This window comes from Lepus europaeus, chromosome 19 (genome assembly GCF_033115175.1).
Source record: "Lepus europaeus isolate LE1 chromosome 19, mLepTim1.pri, whole genome shotgun sequence".
Classification (NCBI taxonomy): Eukaryota; Metazoa; Chordata; class Mammalia; order Lagomorpha; family Leporidae; genus Lepus; species Lepus europaeus.
The window spans coordinates 14,401,763-14,420,467 of record NC_084845.1 but is presented as its reverse complement, the minus strand read 5'-3'; the positions used below and the strand labels follow the sequence as shown (position 1 = coordinate 14,420,467).

The 18,705-nt window shown below is 40.7% G+C and overlaps 1 protein-coding gene across 3 annotated transcripts in view; it reads right to left on the bottom strand.

Annotated features, from left to right (window-relative positions):
• LOC133747816 (zinc finger protein 568) overlaps positions 1-18,705 on the bottom strand; it is a 187,629-nt gene that overhangs the window by 68,564 nt on the left and 100,360 nt on the right. For 2 of the 3 annotated variants that reach the window (XM_062176191.1, XM_062176190.1), the window contains exons 4-5: positions 12,682-12,808; positions 11,995-12,090 (exon numbers count right to left, since the gene is read on the bottom strand). The exons of the other annotated variant lie outside the window; for it this stretch is intronic. In XM_062176191.1, coding sequence (XP_062032175.1) covers positions 11,995-12,090; positions 12,682-12,808 — 223 coding nt within the window. The remainder of the gene's footprint in view (positions 1-11,994; positions 12,091-12,681; positions 12,809-18,705) is intronic. 3 annotated transcript variants of the gene reach the window in all.

Here is an 18,705-nt window from a genome sequence, read left to right as displayed (position 1 = left end):
CTCAATCTATAGGTGGAAATCTATAATACTCTTATGAGATGTCAACAAGTACTAAATAGATACTGGCAGACTCCTGCACTGGAAAACCCAATATTGTCAATATGCTAGTTCTTCCCTACTTGACCTATATTAATGCAATTCCATCCTTTATCAATAATCCCAGGTTATTTTGTGGATACAGATAAATGGATTCTAAAGTTTACTGGAAGACACAAAAGCTCAAGAATAGATAATATTAAAAATAATAAAAGTGGATGAGTAACATTTTTTCAGCTTCAAGACTTACTATAAACCTACAGTAACCAAGATAGTATAGTTCTGATAAAACAATAAATAAATGGAATAGAAATTGACCCTCATAAATATAGTCAACTGATCTTTGGCAGAGGAGTAAAGGCAATACAATGAAGCAAAGACAGTCTTTCAAAAGTGCTGGAGCAAGTGGACATCTGCATGTACACAAATGAATCTAGACAGAGCCTTTACTCACTTCATAAAATTAATTCAAAATGAACCATATAAACTGTAAGACATAAAAATGTAAAACTCTTACATAACAGAAGAAAATCTAGGTAATCTTGCTTATGATGATAACTTGTTCAACATGCAATAAAGACATGTTTCATGAAAGAAATCAATGTTAAACTGTCATTAAAATTAAAAACTTCTATTCTGCAAAAGACACTGTCAAGAGAATGAGAAGATTGGGAGAAAATACTTGTAAAAGACACATCTGAGAAAGGATTGCTACCCAACATATACAAAGAACACTGAAAACTCAAAATTAATAAAATAAATAACCCCATTACAAGAGGCAAAAGAACTGAACAGACACTCAGCAAACAAGATATACAGATGGCAAGTAAGCATATGAAAACATACTCACCATTGTTTGCCATTAGAGAGTTGAGAATTAAAACAATGAGATACCACTGCCCATCTATCAAAACGGCCAAAATTCCAAACTGTGACAAAATTAAAGGCCTGACAACACTGTAGACCAGACAGCAACTCACATTGACTGTTAGTGGGAATGCAAGCCAACTTGAAGACAATCTGGCAGTTTTTTAAACAATTAAAGATACTCTTACTATATGATTTAGCAATTACAATTCTTGGTTTTTATCACAATGAACTGAAAACTTGTCCATACAAAAACCTGTATGTGGATGTTTATATCAGTTTTATTCACAACTGTCAAAATTTGCAAGATGTCCTTCTGCAAATGAACACACAGAAAAACTGTGGTACCTCCAGACAATGGAATAGAAGTAAATGCTAAGAAGAGTTGAGCTATCAAGTCATCAAAAGAATGGAAGGAACTTAAATGCATACTGCTAAGCCAAAGAAGCCAATCTGAAAGACTGCGTACTATAGGATTCCAAAAACATGACATTCTGGAAAGGACAAAACCATGGAGACTGTAAAAATAGAAAGTTTGGCAGTGGTCAAAAGAAAGGGCAGGATGAACAGGAGAAATAGAGGACTTTTAGGTAAGTGAAACTATTCTTTATACTACAATGGATCCGTGCTATTTTAAAATGTGTCAAAACCCGTAGAATGTACTCCACCAAGAGTGAACTCTAAGGTAATGGACTTTGAGTGCTGAAGATGTGTCCATGTATGTTTGTCAATCATTCACGAATACACCACTGTGGTGTGAAATATTGACAGTAGGGTAGACCATGGCTGGGACAGTTGGGTGGGGGTAAATGAGAACTCTGTACTTTCTGCTCAATTTTTTGTGAATCTAAAACATAAGAAGCAAAGTTTATTAATTACAAAACCAAAGAGGGGGTGCAGGATAAAATTTGGAGCGAAATAAGAGAATTCACTTAAAGTCTGAATAATAAGCAGTTAGATCCCCTGGGACAGGTATTTTGAATTGCTTAAGCAACATCTACTCAAACCTTCTACTATGCAAAGGCTGAGACAGTTAAAACCACATTTCCTAGACATAACTGCAGGTATGTTTAGGTTTACCATATATTTAAACAACATTTAAATTCAGAATTAAATTAGGAGAGGAAAGAGTAGACATTTTGCTTATGGTATTACAAAAGACAAGGCAAGGCCTTGGAGCCCAGAGCTGTAAATGCATTTTCCTGGTCCAACCAGAAGCAACTTCTTGGCCACAGTGGGAGAAGGTCCTCCCTTAGCAGCTTACTTCTGTGCATATCTAAGACTAATTCCCAGAGGCTTATCCTAGTCTGTCATCTGTACTCCCCAAGAGTCTGTAAACCATTTAATATCTACAAATAAATTCCTTCCTGTTTAAGTTAGCAACTAATGTATTATCTCTGTAAATGAATTTTGACCACTATACTACCACCCTGATTCACACTATCCACACAGGAACAAAAGAGTCTTGCTTTCTAGAGAAAATGAACCTCAGAGATTCTAAGGAACAAGTTACATAGGTGAGGAGGAAGGGGCTCATACTAATATGCAGGGAATCATCAATATTTACACAATGAATACAGAGACATCTAATTTCTTTCTATTGCTTAGCTTCATGAATGCTGGCAGGTGCCTCCAGGTAGTACATGGAAAGATTAAAAATAAAAGACATCTAGATACTGGCCACATTAAAGGTACAGGTTCTTATCTGATCATTCTAAGTACAGTGTTCTAGTTAAAAAAGCATAAACACATTCGTTTGCTACAAGTAACATCTTTACAATTTCCTTTTTACTTCTTCACTACATCAAAATCAGGTGAACTAGTGACATTGGTAAATTTCTTACTTATACAAATATTTTGAGTCTTGTTTAAATTAAAACCGAGCAAACACAATAAATTAGTAATAACTCTAGAAATGAATAAATGTATTTAAGTACATGAAACTGTCATTTCTTGACTCAGTATTAAACAATATGTCAACAATCCCAACCAAATAAACTGTGAAAACTGAATTAGTCAAAAATTGTGATGTTTCTTCCTAGCGCCTGGCTTCAGCCTGATCTAACCTGGGCCATTGCAGCTTTCTGGGGAGTGAATCAGAGGATGGAAATTCTCTCTAACTCTAATAAATAAATCTTTAAAAATATGGATATTGAGAGGTGGGGCCTCTGAGAATTGATGAGCATTACATAGAGCCTGGGTATATTCCACATGATTGAATACTGGTGGCTTTATGAGAAGAGAGAGACAGGTAAGAGGATACACACAAGTGCAGTCCCTCTCATTCACCCTGCACAACCTTGGGCACTGCCAGAAAGAGGGTCCATCACCTGATGTGGCCCTTCACACTTGTACCAGAACTGTTAGCCAAAATACACTTTTCTTTTATACCTTACCCAATCTATGTTATATTAGCCACAGAAAATGGACTACTACAATAATAGTCTTATACTCTAAATAAGGTATGTCAGTATAAATTTTTCTTTAGAAATGCATATTTTTCTAGTTCTGTCCAGTTAAAAGCTTTAGAAACAGTGACAACCCAGTACTAATGAGCAACCACAGTACTAAGTCTCAAAATATCACTTCCCACTAAAGGAAGCAAGGGTTTAAAAAGAAATGGCTATTTCTGTGTCTGCAGTAGGAAAGTTAGAATATTGGCTGAAGAATCCTCTGGGTGAGGATGAGACAATGTATTAAACAATATAAATAAGAAAACATTACTTATATGTACATAAATATGTTTTGGTGTTCAAATTATATAAAAATATAATGATTTTATTTGATAAACATTAGAGATTTCTAGGATACCAATTGTTTTTCTAAAAATTTTTCAAGGGAAAGAGTATTTCTTTTTCCTATCCTTAAAAACTGTAATTCAGATAAACAAATAGTTGTTGAGTTTTTCTTTATGAGAGAATTCCAGTCAACACAAACAAAAGGAAACATTTAATAAAACAATGGATCTAGGCAATGATAATCAGTAGCTGGAAAAATCTTAACTGAAAGATTGACAGGGAACATTATAATAGAATTTGACTGACAACACACAAGCCTACTAATCAATCTTGATATTTCTAAAAGTGGGACAAACTGACTTAAAATGAAGGCATATATACATAGTACCACCTACGAAACATCTACAAATGCCAATTATGGGGGAAATGGGATAAAGGAGTACATTAAACATCAGCATGAGGAGGCAAACTGCAAAATTCAGAATAAGAGACATTATGGAGCAGAGGGTAGCAAACAATAGCCATGGCCTATTTTTGCACAGTCATGAATAGTTTTACATTTTTTAAAGGCTATTAAAAAAAAAAGAGAGAGACATACACACACACAAAAACAGGGAGAGAAAAGAGGGAATTATAACAGAGACCTTATGCAGCCCATAAAGCCAACCCACAAGTAGCTCCCTCATAGTTCAAGATTCCAGTGGATTTACACATAGTAGCAAATCTCTCCTCCCCCAAAATTACATATAGAACCAGACCTCCCCCTCAATGAATATATGCCTATTTCCCAGACATATGTGCCAATGGTAAAGTTTAATTTATAAATTAGGCTAAGAGATTAATAACTAATAAAACATAACAATACATTGTGATAATGTCAATGTGGTTTCTCTGAAAATATTTTACTGTAGCTCTTACATATAATCTTTTTTTTCCTCATTGGACTTTCACTTTAAAGGAGGTACTGCACAGCTTTTCTCTTTGGCATATTCAAACTGCCAACATCATTACTCTTTTACCTAAAGGAGGCCACTCTACACTTTCTCTAAATATCTAAATTGAGAGCCACCATCACTACTTACACTTTAGGATCATTATTAACTAAAACAAGGGTTACTTGAACGCAAGTGCTGTGACATCATGACAGTCAAACTGATTACCAAAATATTTTCTAAGTGACTAATGGGTGGAGAGTACATATGGTGTGGATACACTGGACAAAGGGATGATTCACATCCAGGCAGAGGGGAGTGGGACTGAGGGAGATTTCATCATGTTACTCAAACGACACACAATTTAAAATTTGTGAGTTGTTTACTTCTAGAATTTTCCAAGTAATGTCTTCTTACTGTGGTTCATTGCAGGTAACTGAAGCAAAACTGGGTATTGGGGAGCTACTGTACTACTGGGCCCTTGAGCGAGAAAACCTGCTGACATTTTTTCTAGAGGACAAAAGCCTGGGTTAGACACAATTTTTTTTTTTTTTTTTTTTTTGGACAGGCAAAGTTAGACAGTGAGAAAGAGAGAGAGAAAGAGAGAGAGGTCTTCCTTTTCTGTTGGTTCACCCCCCAAATGGTTGCTCTGGCCGGCACACAGCGCTGATCCAAGCCAGGAGTAAGGTGCTTCTTCCTAGTCTCCCACACAGGTGCAGGCGCTCAAGCACTTGGGCCATCTTCTACTGCCTTCCCGGGCCACAGCAGAGAGCTGGACTGGAATAGGAGCAGACAGGACAAGAACCCGATGCCCATATGGGATGCCAGTGCAGCAGGAGCATTAACCAAGTGAGCAACAGCAACGACCCCAGAAACAAATTTTAAAAAGTGCGGGAGGGGCCAGTGCTGTGGCACAGCGGGTTAAAAAGCCCTGGCACCTGAAACGCTGGCATCCCAAATGGGCGTCGATTCTAGTCCTGGCTGTTCCACTTCCGATCCAGCTCTCTGCTGTGGCCTGGGAAAGCAGCAGAGGATGGCCCGACTCCTTGGGCCCCTGCACCCACTTGGGAGACCCAGAAGAAACTCCTGGCACCTGGCTTTGAATCGGTGCAGCTCTGGCCGTTGAGACCATCTGGGGAGTGAACCAGTGGATGGAAGACCTCTGTATCTACCTTTCTCTGTAACTGCCTTTCAAATAAATAAAATAAAACTTTAAGAAAATAAATAGGGCCAGCGCCACGGCTCAATAGGCTAATCCTCCGCCTGCGGCGCCGGCACACCGGGTTCTAGTCCCGGTCGGGGCGCCAGATTCTGTCCTGGTTGCCACTCTTCCAGTCCAGCTTTCTGCTATGGCCCGGGAAGGCAGTGGAGGATGGCCCAAGTCCTTGGGCCCCACACCCACATGGGAGACCAGGAGAAGCACCTGGCTCCTGGTTTCGGATCAGCGCAGTGCACAGGCCACAGTGCACCGGCCGCAGTGGCCGTTGGAGGGTGAACCAATGGTAAAGGAAGACCTTTCTCTCTGTCTCTCTCTCTCACTGTTCACTCTGCCTGTCCAAAATAAATAAATAAATAAAAAGGAAAAACAAAACTTAAGTTCTCATTACTTTTGCCTGGATTAACTGCCATATGATCCTAAATTTATCTTTTGTTTATTCTGTATACCACAAGCCAAGTAATTCTCAGAAAGTTCTGATTCCTTTATTTCTATGTAAACATACTTGAAGTGTAGGCTGTCCAAACCAATTCCAATTCAAAATTGGTAATAAATATGGAAAGAATGGCAATTTTCCATCCGATTGTAATTGATTTTTATATATGCTTAAAGACAAAGCATATTAGAGATGGAAATCTAGGGGCCAGTGTTGTAGTGTAGTGGTTAAAGCTGCCACCTGCAGTGCTGGCAAATCATATTGGTGCTGGTTTGAATCCTGGCTGCTCCATTTCCGATCCAGCTCTCTGCTGTGGCCTGGGAAAGCAGTGGAAGATGGCCCAAGTGCTTGGGCCCCTGCACCTGCGTGGAAGACCCAAAGAAGCTCCAGACGCTGCGACCATTTGCAGAGTGAACCAGTGGATGGAAGACCTCTCTCTCTCTGCCTCTCTGTAATTCTGCCTTTCAAGTAAATAAATAAATCTTTAAAAAAAAAAAGGGGGGGGGGGGCAAAATCTAACTAAAGAAACTGATGTAACTGGGGAAAAAAATCTTTAAAAAATATGTAAGGAAATCTAATTTTTTCCAATGAAAAGCCTAAGAGATCAGGAAGCAAGTTGTTTTTGATTTACCGCATTGTTCTTATAGCAGGTACTATCATTTTATCTTAAGTTCATTTCTAGAGGAACAGTCCTTAACATAAAATTCCACTGTGCTTTGCTTTATTCTTTCATGATTTCTCCCCAAAGTATGATTCTTCCCTACATCATTAGTTCTACACTGGCTCTTCATTCCCTTGGTGGCCAATCAACTGTGAGCCATTTAAATTCAGATAATGAGACATTTTTAAACCTTACTATTTAGTAATCTTCTAAGCCTCTGCTTGTAACTATTGGTAATCTTCCATGCATAGAGTAAAACTATAACTTCCATGATTAAAAGCAGGAAAAAAATAAAGACTGACATTTAAAAAATATAAAAGAAGGTAAAAGAGGACATGAAAACTAGCATGATTCAGAACTTTCTAACTCTACACTGGACAGCCCATCCTCAATTTCACTAATATTTTAAAATCCTCCCTCCTGTACCCCAAAAACAGGTCATGCTAATATTATTCTCCAAATGTTTTGTTCTGTTTTCTCATTTTTTGTAAATCTTAAGGATCTATAGATGTTACAAGAAAACAACTTGAATGCAATTTCTCTTTAAAAAAAAAAAAGGATGCGGGGTGGAGTGGGGCAGGCACCATTGTGGCATAGCAGGTAATGTCACCACCTTAATACACTGGCTAATGTCCTGGCTGCTCCACTTCTGATATAGCTCCCTGATAATGGTTTGGGAAAAGCAGCAGAAGTTGGCCTAAGTGTTTGGACCCCTGCCAAGCACACAGGAGACCTGGATGAAGCTCCTGGCTGGCTCCTGGCTGGCTCCTGACTTCAGCCTGGCCCTTTGTTGGCTGTTGCAATCACCTGGGGAGTGAACAAGCAGACTGGAAGCTCACTTTCTCCCTCTGTAACTCTTTCAAACTAACTAAATAAATCTTTAAAAACAAAAAAGTAAACCTCTCAATCTTGTAATTCCTTCTATAGCCTTTCTCTTAAAAGCTTCAAGGTAGGCCGGCGCCGTGGCTCAATAGGCTAATCCTCCGCCTTGCGGCACCGGCACACCGGATTCTGTACCGGTTGCCTCTCTTCCAGGCCAGCTCTCTGCTATGGCCCGGGAGTGCAGTGGAGGATGGCCCAAGTGCTTGGGCCCTGCACCCCATGGGAGACCAGGAGAAGCACCTGGCTCCTGCCTTTGGATCAGCGCGGTGCGCCGGCCACGGCAGCCATTGGAGGGTGAACCAACGGCAAAGAAAGACCTTTCTCTCTGTCTCTCTCACTGTCCACTCTGCCTGTCAAAAAAAAAAAAAAAAATTCAAGGTATTTTCTAAATCATTTCTAAAAAAAAACTTCATATTCAATTTATGATTCTAATAATATTTCATGTGATTATGCTGTCTTTCTCTGCATTTACTTTTAAGGTCTGCAAGCAGACATTTTAAAATAACAAAAATAATTTTAAAAAATCTTTTCAAATATAGCTCTTACATCAATTATCATTTATAGGAAGAATAAGGCACAAGACTTTCTTTTTCTTGGTGGGTTAACAGTTTAAATTTCAAACATAAAATTGTGAAAACATATGACAATATATGTTTTAGACTCCAGTCACTCTGGTAGAAATAAAACAGAAGTTAGTTGTAAGATAAAGATCAACATAGGCTCAAAATACTGGGGACAACTTACTGGAAATTGTGGTCAAAGTTAAACGATTGCTAAAACTAGGTAAGAATACTCAAAGGCAAAGATGTGGAGAATTTCACAATTCTGGAGACAAAGATACAAATTCAAATATTCTCATGTCTGGAGTTAAATACAGAGTTAATGGTAGGAACACATATAAATCATAAAGGCACACGGAGGAAAAAGGAGGCTACATGTAATTTAGAATTATTTTGGGTGATATACAGTGATAGCTAAGGAAATGGAAGAAAAACGATGAACAGGAAGCAAGGAGATATCAGAAAGCTTTAGAGAAGAGCAAAGAAGACAGACATTTCTAAGAAGGGTGATTCATGGCCGGCGTCGTGGCTCACTAGGCTAATCCTCCGCCTGCGGCGCTGGTACCCCGGGTTCTAGTCCCGGTCAGGGCGCCGGTTCTGTCCCAGTTGCTCCTCTTCCAGTCCAGCTCTCTGCTGTGGCCCGGGAGGGCAGTGGAGGATGGCCCAAGTGCTTGGGCCCTGCACCTGCATGGGAGACCAGGAGGAAGCTCCTGGCTTCCAATTGGCGCTGCACACCAGCCATAGCAGCCATGTGGGGGGTGAACCAATGGAAGGAAGACCTTTCTCTCTGTCTCTCTCTCTCTCACTGTCTAACGCTGCCTTTCAAAAAAAGAAGAAGAAGAAGAAGAAGAAGAAGGCTGATTCACAGAATCAAAGATTTTTTTGTTTCAATATGGTGGAATGAAACATTTGTTTCTTCTCCACTCTGCAAATAGGAAAAGAAGAAAACACATCTTCAATGAAAATAACAGGAACTAAACTCCAGCTCTAGAACATAAGGTAGGAACAAAGGATAGGTTGTACCAGGTAGGGAAGAAAGCTACAAACAAGGTAGGGAAGAAAAACAGACAGTGGCTGCTGTTTCTTAGAAAAGTACAGGGAAGAGAGTTCTCTAAAACAAGGCACACCTCTGTGGACAGAATATATGAATCAGTTTTTCAACAATGGAATCCAGACATGTTGAGATGGTGGAAGGAACATAATGGACTTCATCTGGCCCTGTCAAACAGTGAGATATGCAAACAGCCACTATTCTTACATAAGCTAACTGTTGCTACAGGAGGGTGATAAAGATACAAAATGCGAGGAAGCATGCAAATGATAATCTCTGGCTTGGGACAAATAAACAGTAAGCCAATTTATAACACAAAACCTTGTATGATAAGAGAGGTCAGTATGAAGTACAGAGGCATCTTACTAACTCAGAGCATTTTTCTGGATAGTCTTCAACATTACCTTCTATAAACAGTACCTTCAGAAGGAAACACACTCACTCAAATATGAACAAACAAGCACAAAAGGAATCAGCAGCAAATCTGTGCACTAGCACTACAAGAAGTAAAAAAAAAATGTATCCACAAATAAAACAAAAACGGATATTACTTGACTGATCAGTTTAAGATATGGTTTCATTTAGTCTAAGTTTTTAAAGAAAAAGAAATCTATAGGCATACAGACAAATAACCGAAGTCACCCATGATAGGGAATAATCAGGTTTCAGACTTCTTGAAGCAACACACACAGCTAGGAAACAACAGAGAATTGTCTAAAGCACTCAGGAAACTGTTTACAAAAATCACTGGGGGGGAAAATGTATGTCTCAAGAATGTTATCTGAAGGCCAATATGAAGGCTAAAGATTATTTTCCCACGTACAAAACCTCAGGTGTCGGCCAGCGCCACGGCCACTAGGCTAATCCTCCACCAAAGGCGCTGGCACCCCGGGTTCTAGTCCCGGTTGCTCCTCTTCCAGTCCAGCTCTCTGCTGTGACCCGGAAGGGCAGTGGAGGATGGCCCAAGTGCTTGGGCCCTGCACCTGCATAGGAGACCAGGAGGAAGCAACTGGCTCCTAGCTTCGGATCGGCACAGAGCGCCAGCCATAGCAGCCATTTGGGGGTGAACCAACGGAAGGATGAACTTTCTGTCTCTATCTCTGTCAAACAAAACAAAACAAAACAAAACAAAACAAAAAACCAAAAACAAAACCTCAGGTTCTAAATGAACACTGTTTTGTATACTGTTACATGCGCAGGTCCACACCCATAACAGAATTTTATCTTTATTGTTACTATTGTAAATGCAGTTTCCTTTCCTTTATATCCTCTACTTAGTTGTTCAAGTATATAAGAAAGCTACTGATTTTTGTTAATTTGATATCCTACCATCTCACTGGGTTTTCTTACTATTTGTTGCAATTTTTCTGTTAGTTCTCTCATTTTCCAAGAATGCAATCCCATCATCTGTAAACAAAATGATTTTATAGCTTTCTTTCCAATTCTTATAGCACTGGCTTTTTCTCTTGTGCACAGTTAGGTATAAACTTAACAAGAAAAGTACAAAAACCAAAAAGGGAAAACGTGGGAAATTCCACTTCTGAAGGGCACAAAAGTAGATAGGTATGAACAGATATTGCTGGACAAAAGCTTTGGCATTATAAAGATATCAAATCTCTGAAAGAAGGGACAGCACTGTGGCACAGTGAGTAAAGCTGCAGCATGCACCTCCAGCAGCGGCCAAATGGACATGGGTTCAAGTCTCAGTTGCTCCACTTCTGATCCGGCTCCCTGCTAATGTGCCTGGGAAGGCACAGAAGATATCCCAGTTCCCAAGTCCCCAGTACCCACTTAAGAGACTCAGAAGAAGCTCCTGGTTTCAGATCAGCCCAGTTCCAGCCACTGCAGCCATTTGGGGAGTAAACTAGTGGATGAAAGATCTCTCTGTGTCTCCCTTTCTCTCTCTGTAACTCTGCTTTTCAAATAAATAAATAAATCTTTGATTAGAAAGAAAAAAACTATGCAGTAGAGCAAATGAAGAGTCCAAGTATCAAGGGCAAGAGGGGGATTTGTTTTCATGTATCTTTTGAAATGTTTATATTTTTTAACCAAGTATGTGTATAATGCATTTTCAAAAGAAATAGAAGATGGAGGAGCTACTAAGGGATTTCTAAGCCAGAAATTTACATTTCTGAGCCATGGGATTGTGCGGGTTGTAAAGTATAATGAGCAGTGTGAATATTGTTACAAGACACAAATCTGTGGCTTCTCAAAAATGCAAGGAAAGAAATACATTAAAAGGAACCTAAGTGTGAAACAAGCATGTTTTTAAAATACTGCACATCCACAAAATACTGAGTGCAGAAGAAAATAAAACTATGAACATAAATGAAAGTGACAGCCCAAGGTTCTTAGACAGGGACAGGAATTTTGAAAGACAGGTTGTAAATGAATTAGGGGAGACTGGCATCCTAAAATAAGACATGGCTATTCTTCCTTTAAAATGTGAAAAAGACAGTCTCAACATAGGAAGAATAAGTATTTCAAAGTATTCCTACCATTTGTCACTGTAGAAAAGTAGGGTTTTAAGAAACTTTGGAAATGTAATAAGGTAGCAACCCTCACTGAAAAACTGTCATGTGGTTTCTCATTCAGAGATATTTGTTATTATTTACCTGGATATTGCCTCTCAAATATTTCTTCCTCTATCACCCATGGCTCCTCTTCTTGCTCCAACTTAAAGATCACATCTGGTTTGGTAACTTGACAGCCTAATACAGGAAAGAGCAAAGGAGCTGAATGTTAACACTGGATATAACCATACAATCCTTGGGCTGGGTCTTGGGGTCTTGACTGCTTGTGAAAGTTGATGATTAAGAATTATCTACACAGAGCTGGCGCCATGGCTCACTTGACTAATCCTCTGCCTGCGGCACCGGCACTCTGGGTTCTAGGCCCAGTTGGGGCGCCGGTTTTGTCCTGGTCGCTCCTCTTCCAGTCTAGCTCTCTGCTGTGGCCCAGGAGGGCAGTGGAGAATGCTCCAGGTGCTTGGGCCCTGCACCTGCATGGGAGACCAGGAGGAAGCACCTGGCTCCTGGCTTCCAATTGGCACTGCGTGCCAGCCGTAGCAGCCATTTGAGGAATGAACCAACGGAAGGAAGACCTTTCTCTCTCTCTCTCACTAACTCTGCCTGTCAAAAAAAAAAAAAAAAGTAATTATCTACACAAAATAATTACTCTTTACTTTGAAAAATGGGGTAAAAATCATGTGAAGAAGGACAGTTACCCTTATCTGGCAAGTTAAAGTTTTAGACATTCCAGAAATGGAAACGAATTGTTTCAAATTGCAAAGCTACCCTTACCCACTATGACTAAGTTGCTATAGTTCTCCAGCATCACATCCCGGTATAAGGTCCTCTGAGCAGGTTTCATTTGCTGCCATTCCTCCTGAGTGAGGTCCACAGCCACATCCTTAAATGTCACTGTTCCCTGGAGGGGGGGACCAACCACAATACTGATTAATTTAAGTTGTCAAAACTATGCACTGTAGTCAAAACAAGTAAAAACTCACTTAGCTAGGATCCAGGAGTCACCAGTTCTAAAAACTGTACATTAGGTGTTCATGTTACCTCATTTTGTATGGTACGGTGGGAGAAAAATAAACCACTCAAGCACTTGCACCACCCACATGTGAGACCCAAAATAAGTACTGGGTTCCTAACTTCGACTCATCCCAGCCGTGGCTGTTGTGGGCATTTGGGGAGTGAACCAGTTACAGAAGATTTCCATTATCTCTCACTTTCAAAGAAAAACTAATAATAATCTTGGCAAGTCACTCAAACAAATATGCAACAGAAATAAGAAAAAGAGGGGAAAGGAATCAGTATCCACAGCTGCTGCAATACATAACCTACATGTTCTGTTCTTCATAAAAAATTACCAAGCAGGCAAAGAAACAGGAAAGAAAAATCCATATGCAAGGGAAAAATCAGAAAAGACAAACCTAGATATCTGCCTTATGCACTAAAACTTCAAAGCAGTCATCATAGAAATAAAACTTAGAAAATCATAATTAAAGTAAGGAAAGTATGATGACAATGTCTTATAAAAAAAAATCCAGAAGTTATAAAAAAGAGCCAAAGAGAAATCATAAAGTAGAAAAGTATATAACTGAAGTGAAAAATTTGCCAAATATGCTAAGCTGTACATCTGAACTGGCAGAAAAAAAAAATAAATCAGCAAATTTGAAGTTTAGTTTATAGGGTTCCTACAATCCAAAGAGCAAAGAGAAAAAAGACTGTGAGAAAATAAACAAAGCTTGAGAGAAATGTGGGACACTATTAAGTGCATCAATATGCATGAGTACTACATATAGTATTGGATAAAAGAAAAAGAACAAAAAAACATTTGGACAGCGCCGCGCCTCACTAGGCTAATGCTCCGCCTGTGGCGCTGGTACCCCGGGTTCTAGTCCCAGTTGGGGTGCCATTTCTGTCCCAGTTGCTCCTCTTCCAGTTCAGCTCTCTGCTGTGGCCCGGGAGGGCAGTGCAGAATGGCCCAAGTGCTTGGGCCCTGCACCCGCATGGGAGACCAGGAGAAGCACCTGGCTCCTGGCTTCGGATCAGCACTGCGCGCCGGCCGTGGCAGCCATTTGGGGGGTGAACCAATGGAAGGAAGACTTTCTCTCTGTCTCTCTCTCTCTCACTGTCTAACTATGCCTGTCAAAAAAAAAAAAGAAAGAAAAAGAAAAAAACATTCAAAGAAATAACGGCTAGGCCGGCTCTGTGGTGCAGTGGGTGAAAGCCTGGCCTGCAGTGCCAGCTTCCCATGTGGGTGCCCATTCGAGTCCCAGCTGCTCCACTTCCAATCTAGCTCTCTGCTATGGCCTGGGAAAGCAGTAGAAGATGGCCCAAGTCCTTGGGCCCCTGCACCCACATGGAAGACCCGGAAGAAGCTCCCGGCTCCTGGCTTTGGATTGGCACAGCTCCAGCCGTTGCAGCCAATTGGGGAGTGAAGCAGTGGATGGAAGACCTCTCTCTCTCTCTCTCTCTGCCTCTTTCTCTGTGTGTAACTCTGACTTTTAAATAAAGAAATAATCGCTGACATTTCTCAAATGTGATGAAAAATTAACCTTTTTCATTCATGAAGTTCAATTAACTCCAAGTATAATAGATGCATAGACCACACCTGATATATTACAGCAAACATGCTGAAAAATAGACAATCTTGAAAGGAAAGTAGTACTGGAGTAAGAAAATGACACCAGACAGTAACTCGGGTCCACACAAATGATAGAAATAGTAAATAAAAAAGCTAATATAACAAGGTTATAGATACATAAGCACATTGTAGGGCTCACAAAGTTCATGGAAAATTTATAATATCTTTTAGTTTCATTTCTCTATTATCTTTTTGTATTACCTTGCCACTTGTTCTCCTTTCTTAGCTTCTTAAATAGATGTAACTTTATATGCATTAATAATTATAATTGTTTATAACATACAAATGAAATATGTGTAACAAAAATAGCACCAAATGGAGGAAAAGAGACTAGTTACTTAAGAGTAGCATTTCTGTACAGCATTGGAATTTAGTGTAAACCTAAAGTAGATTCTTTAGAGATATACATAATAAGCCCTAGAGCAACCACCAAGAAAATCCTCAAAGATAGGGCCGGCGCCGTAGCTCACTTGGTTAATCCTCCACCTGTGGTGCCAGAATCCCATATGGGCGCCGGGTTCTAGCCCCCGCTGCCCCTCTTCCAGTCCAGCTCTCTGCTGTGGTCCGGGAGTGCAGTGGAGAATGGCCCAAGTGCTTGGGCCCTGCACCCTCATGGGAGACCAGGAAGAAGCACCTGGCTCCTGGCTTCGGATCGGCACAGCGTGCCGGCTGTAGCGGTCTTTTGAGGGGTGAACCAACAGAAGGAAGACCTTTCTCTCTATCTCTCTCACTGTCTAACTCTGCCTGTCTAATAAAAAAAAATTAAAAAAAGAAAGAAAATCCTTAAAGATATTAACATTTTATATAGACAACATTCACTTAATGAAAAGACAGCACTGAAGGAGAAACAAAAGACATGAGACATATGGACACAGAAAAATGGCAGACATAAACCAAATGATGTTAGTGTTAACATTAATTGTGAATTTGTTAAGTAAGATTTAAAAGGCCAAGACTGTCAGACTGAATAGAAAAACAAGCTCTGACTATGTGTTGTTGTCTGCAAGAGATATACTTTAGATTCAAACATAACAAACACGCTGAAAGAAAAACGATAGAAAAAGAGATGCATCATGTGAACAATCATTAGCAAGTAAAGTGGATATGTTAATGTCAGTCAAAATATAATTAAAATGAAAACGGGTACTACGGGGCCAACGTTGTGGCACAGCAGGCAAAGCCGCCGCCTGTGATGTCAGCATGCCATATGGGCGCCAGTTTGTGTGCTGGCTGCTCTGCTTCTGATCCAGCTCCCTGCTAACAGCCTGGGAAAGCAGCAGATCACGGCCAAGTACCTGGACCCCTGGCACCCATGTGGGAGACCAGAAGAAACTCCTGGCTCCTGGCTTCAGCCTGTGCCAGGCCTAGCCACTGCAGCCATTTAGGGAGTGGACCAGTGGATGGAAGATTTCTCTCTCTGTCTCATACTCTCTTTGTGACTCCATCAAAATAGATAAACAGTATTTGAAAACTGTTTGTGACCATACTGCACAAACTTTGTTACCTATTTTGCAATGTTCCCATTAAGTCCCAAGTTTGCAATTATGCTATGTCATTGGAATTAATATAGGTCCATTAAAATAGGTTGGAAATCATAATTAGGAGCCAATATAGCCTTTATTATCATAAAAAACAAAATACAGATTGCACAATGGGACTATATCGTATTCTTTACATATATAAGCTGTCCGAAAAATAGGACATTGGGAAAAATTATATCCTTTCATACATTACAAAATACACAAAGAAGTGATTTTCATGACCTTTTCAACAACTATCTTTGGCAGAAAGGAGCAAAACACTCTATGTAACTCTGCCTTTCAAATAAATAAATTTTTTTAAAAATTAGAAATAGGTAGCAGAAAGAAATCTGTGAAATTTACAAATATGTGAAAATGAAATAATATTCTTAAATAATCAAGAGATAAAAAATCATTATGGGAATTACAAATTTTTTTTTAAAAAATTTATTTATTTATTTGCAAATCAGAGTTACACAGAGAGAGGAGAGGTAGAGAGAGAAAGAGAGAGAAGTCTTCCATCTAATGGCTCACTCCTCAAATGGCCTCAACGGCCAGAACTGCGGTGATCCGAAGCCAGGAGCCAGGAGCTTCTTCTTGGTCTCCAATGTGGGTGGCAGGGGTCCAAGGACTTGGGACCATCTTCTACTGCTTTCCCAGGCCACAGCAGAGAGCTGGATTGAAATTGGAGCTGGGCCATCTTCTGCTGCTTTCCCAGGCCATAGCAGAGAGCTGGATAGGAAGTGGAGCAGCTAGGACTAGAACCGGTGCCCATAAAGGATGCTGGCACTTTAGGCCAAGGCGTTAACCTACTGCGCCACAGTGCCGACCCCAATTACAAAATATTTTGAGATGAACTAAAATCAAGACACACATACAAAACTTACAATACACCACTAAAGCAATGTTTAGAAACATGTCTTCAGCTGTGAACACCCTCATTAAAAAAAAGACAGGGGTCGGCACTGTGGCAATGTGGGTAAAAGTGCCGCCTGCAGTGCCAGCATCCCATGTGGGTGCCAGTTCGAATCCTGGCTGCCCCACTTCTGATCCAGCTCTCTGCTATAGCCTGGGAAAGCAGCTGAAGATGGCCCAAGTCCTTGGGCCCCTGCACTGACATGGGAGAGCTGGAAGCAGCTCCTGGCTCTTGGTTTTGGATCGGCCTAGCTCTGGCCATTGTGGTCATTTGGGGAGTGAACCAATGGATGTGACACTTCTCTCTCTCTCTACCTCTACTTCTGCCTCTCTGTAACTCTGCCTTTCAAGTAAATAAATAAAACTTTAAAAAAAAAAAAGAAAGAATTGAAATTATGTTCGTAGTAAACTACCTACATATACCTTCTGATATTGGAAAAAGGACTAAATCCAATATAACTAAGAGAAAATAAATAATATACATTATATTGGAAATCAATGAAATCCAGGAGAGAAGAGAGTAGACAATCAATGAAATCAAAACTTCATTTTTTTTTTTTTGACAGAGTTAGACAGTGGTTCATTCCCCAAATGGCTGCTACGGCCAGTGCTACGCCAATCCGAAGCCAGGAGCCAGGTGCTTCCTCCTGGTCTCCCATGCGGGTGCAGGGGCCCAAGCACTCGGGCCATCCTCCACTGCCTTCCCAGGCCACAGCAGAGAGCTGGACTGGAAGAGGTGCAACCGGGACTAGAACCTGGCACCCATATGGGATGCCAGCACCACAGGCAGAGGAGAGCTGTGGCGCAGCAGGTAAAGCCACTGCCTGCATTGCTGGCATCCCATGTGGGTGCTAGTTCAAGACCCAGCTACTCCACTTCCTACCCAGCTCCCTGCTAATGTGCCTGGGAAGGCAGCGGAAGATGGCCCAAGTCCTTTGGATCCCTGCACCCACTTGGGAGACCTGGAAGAAGCTCCTGGCTCCTGGCTTCAGATCATCTTAGCTCTGGCTATTGCGGCCATTTGGGGAGTGAACCAGAAGGTGGAAAAGCTCTCTCTCTCTCTGACTCTCCCTCTCCCACTCCCTCTCTCTCTCTCTGTAATTCTGCCTTTTGAATAAATAAATAAATCTTTAAAAACAAAATCAACAAAATAGACAAACTTTTCATTTAACTGATGGGGGAGGGGACTATAAAAACACACTAAAATCAACAATGAGAAAGCAAATATGACCACTAAACTCATCTGAAATATAAAGGGTTATAAAAAATATTATGAACTGTATGCCAACAAATTAGATGGCATACATGAAATGGAAGTATTCTAGAAAGACATAAACTAATGAAACTGTATCAAAAAGAAAAAAAATTGCAGATCTCTTTTTTTTTTTTTTTTGGACAGGCAGAGTTAGACAGTGAGAGAGAGACAGAGAGAAAGGTCTTCCTTTTTCCATTGGTTCACCCCCCAAGTGGCTGCTACAGCTGGTGCTTTGTGGCCGGTGTGCTGCACCAATCCAAAGCCAGGAGCCAGGTGCTTCCTCCTGGTCTCCCATGTGAGTGCAAGGCCCAAGGACCTGGGCCATCCTCCACTGCCCTCCTGGGCCACAGCAGAGAGCTGGACTGGAAGAGAAGCAACTGGGACAGAATCCAGCACCCCAAGCGGGACTAGAAGCCGGGGTACCAGCGCTGCAGGCGGAGGATTAGCCTAGTGAGCCGCAGCGCTTTCCTAGATCT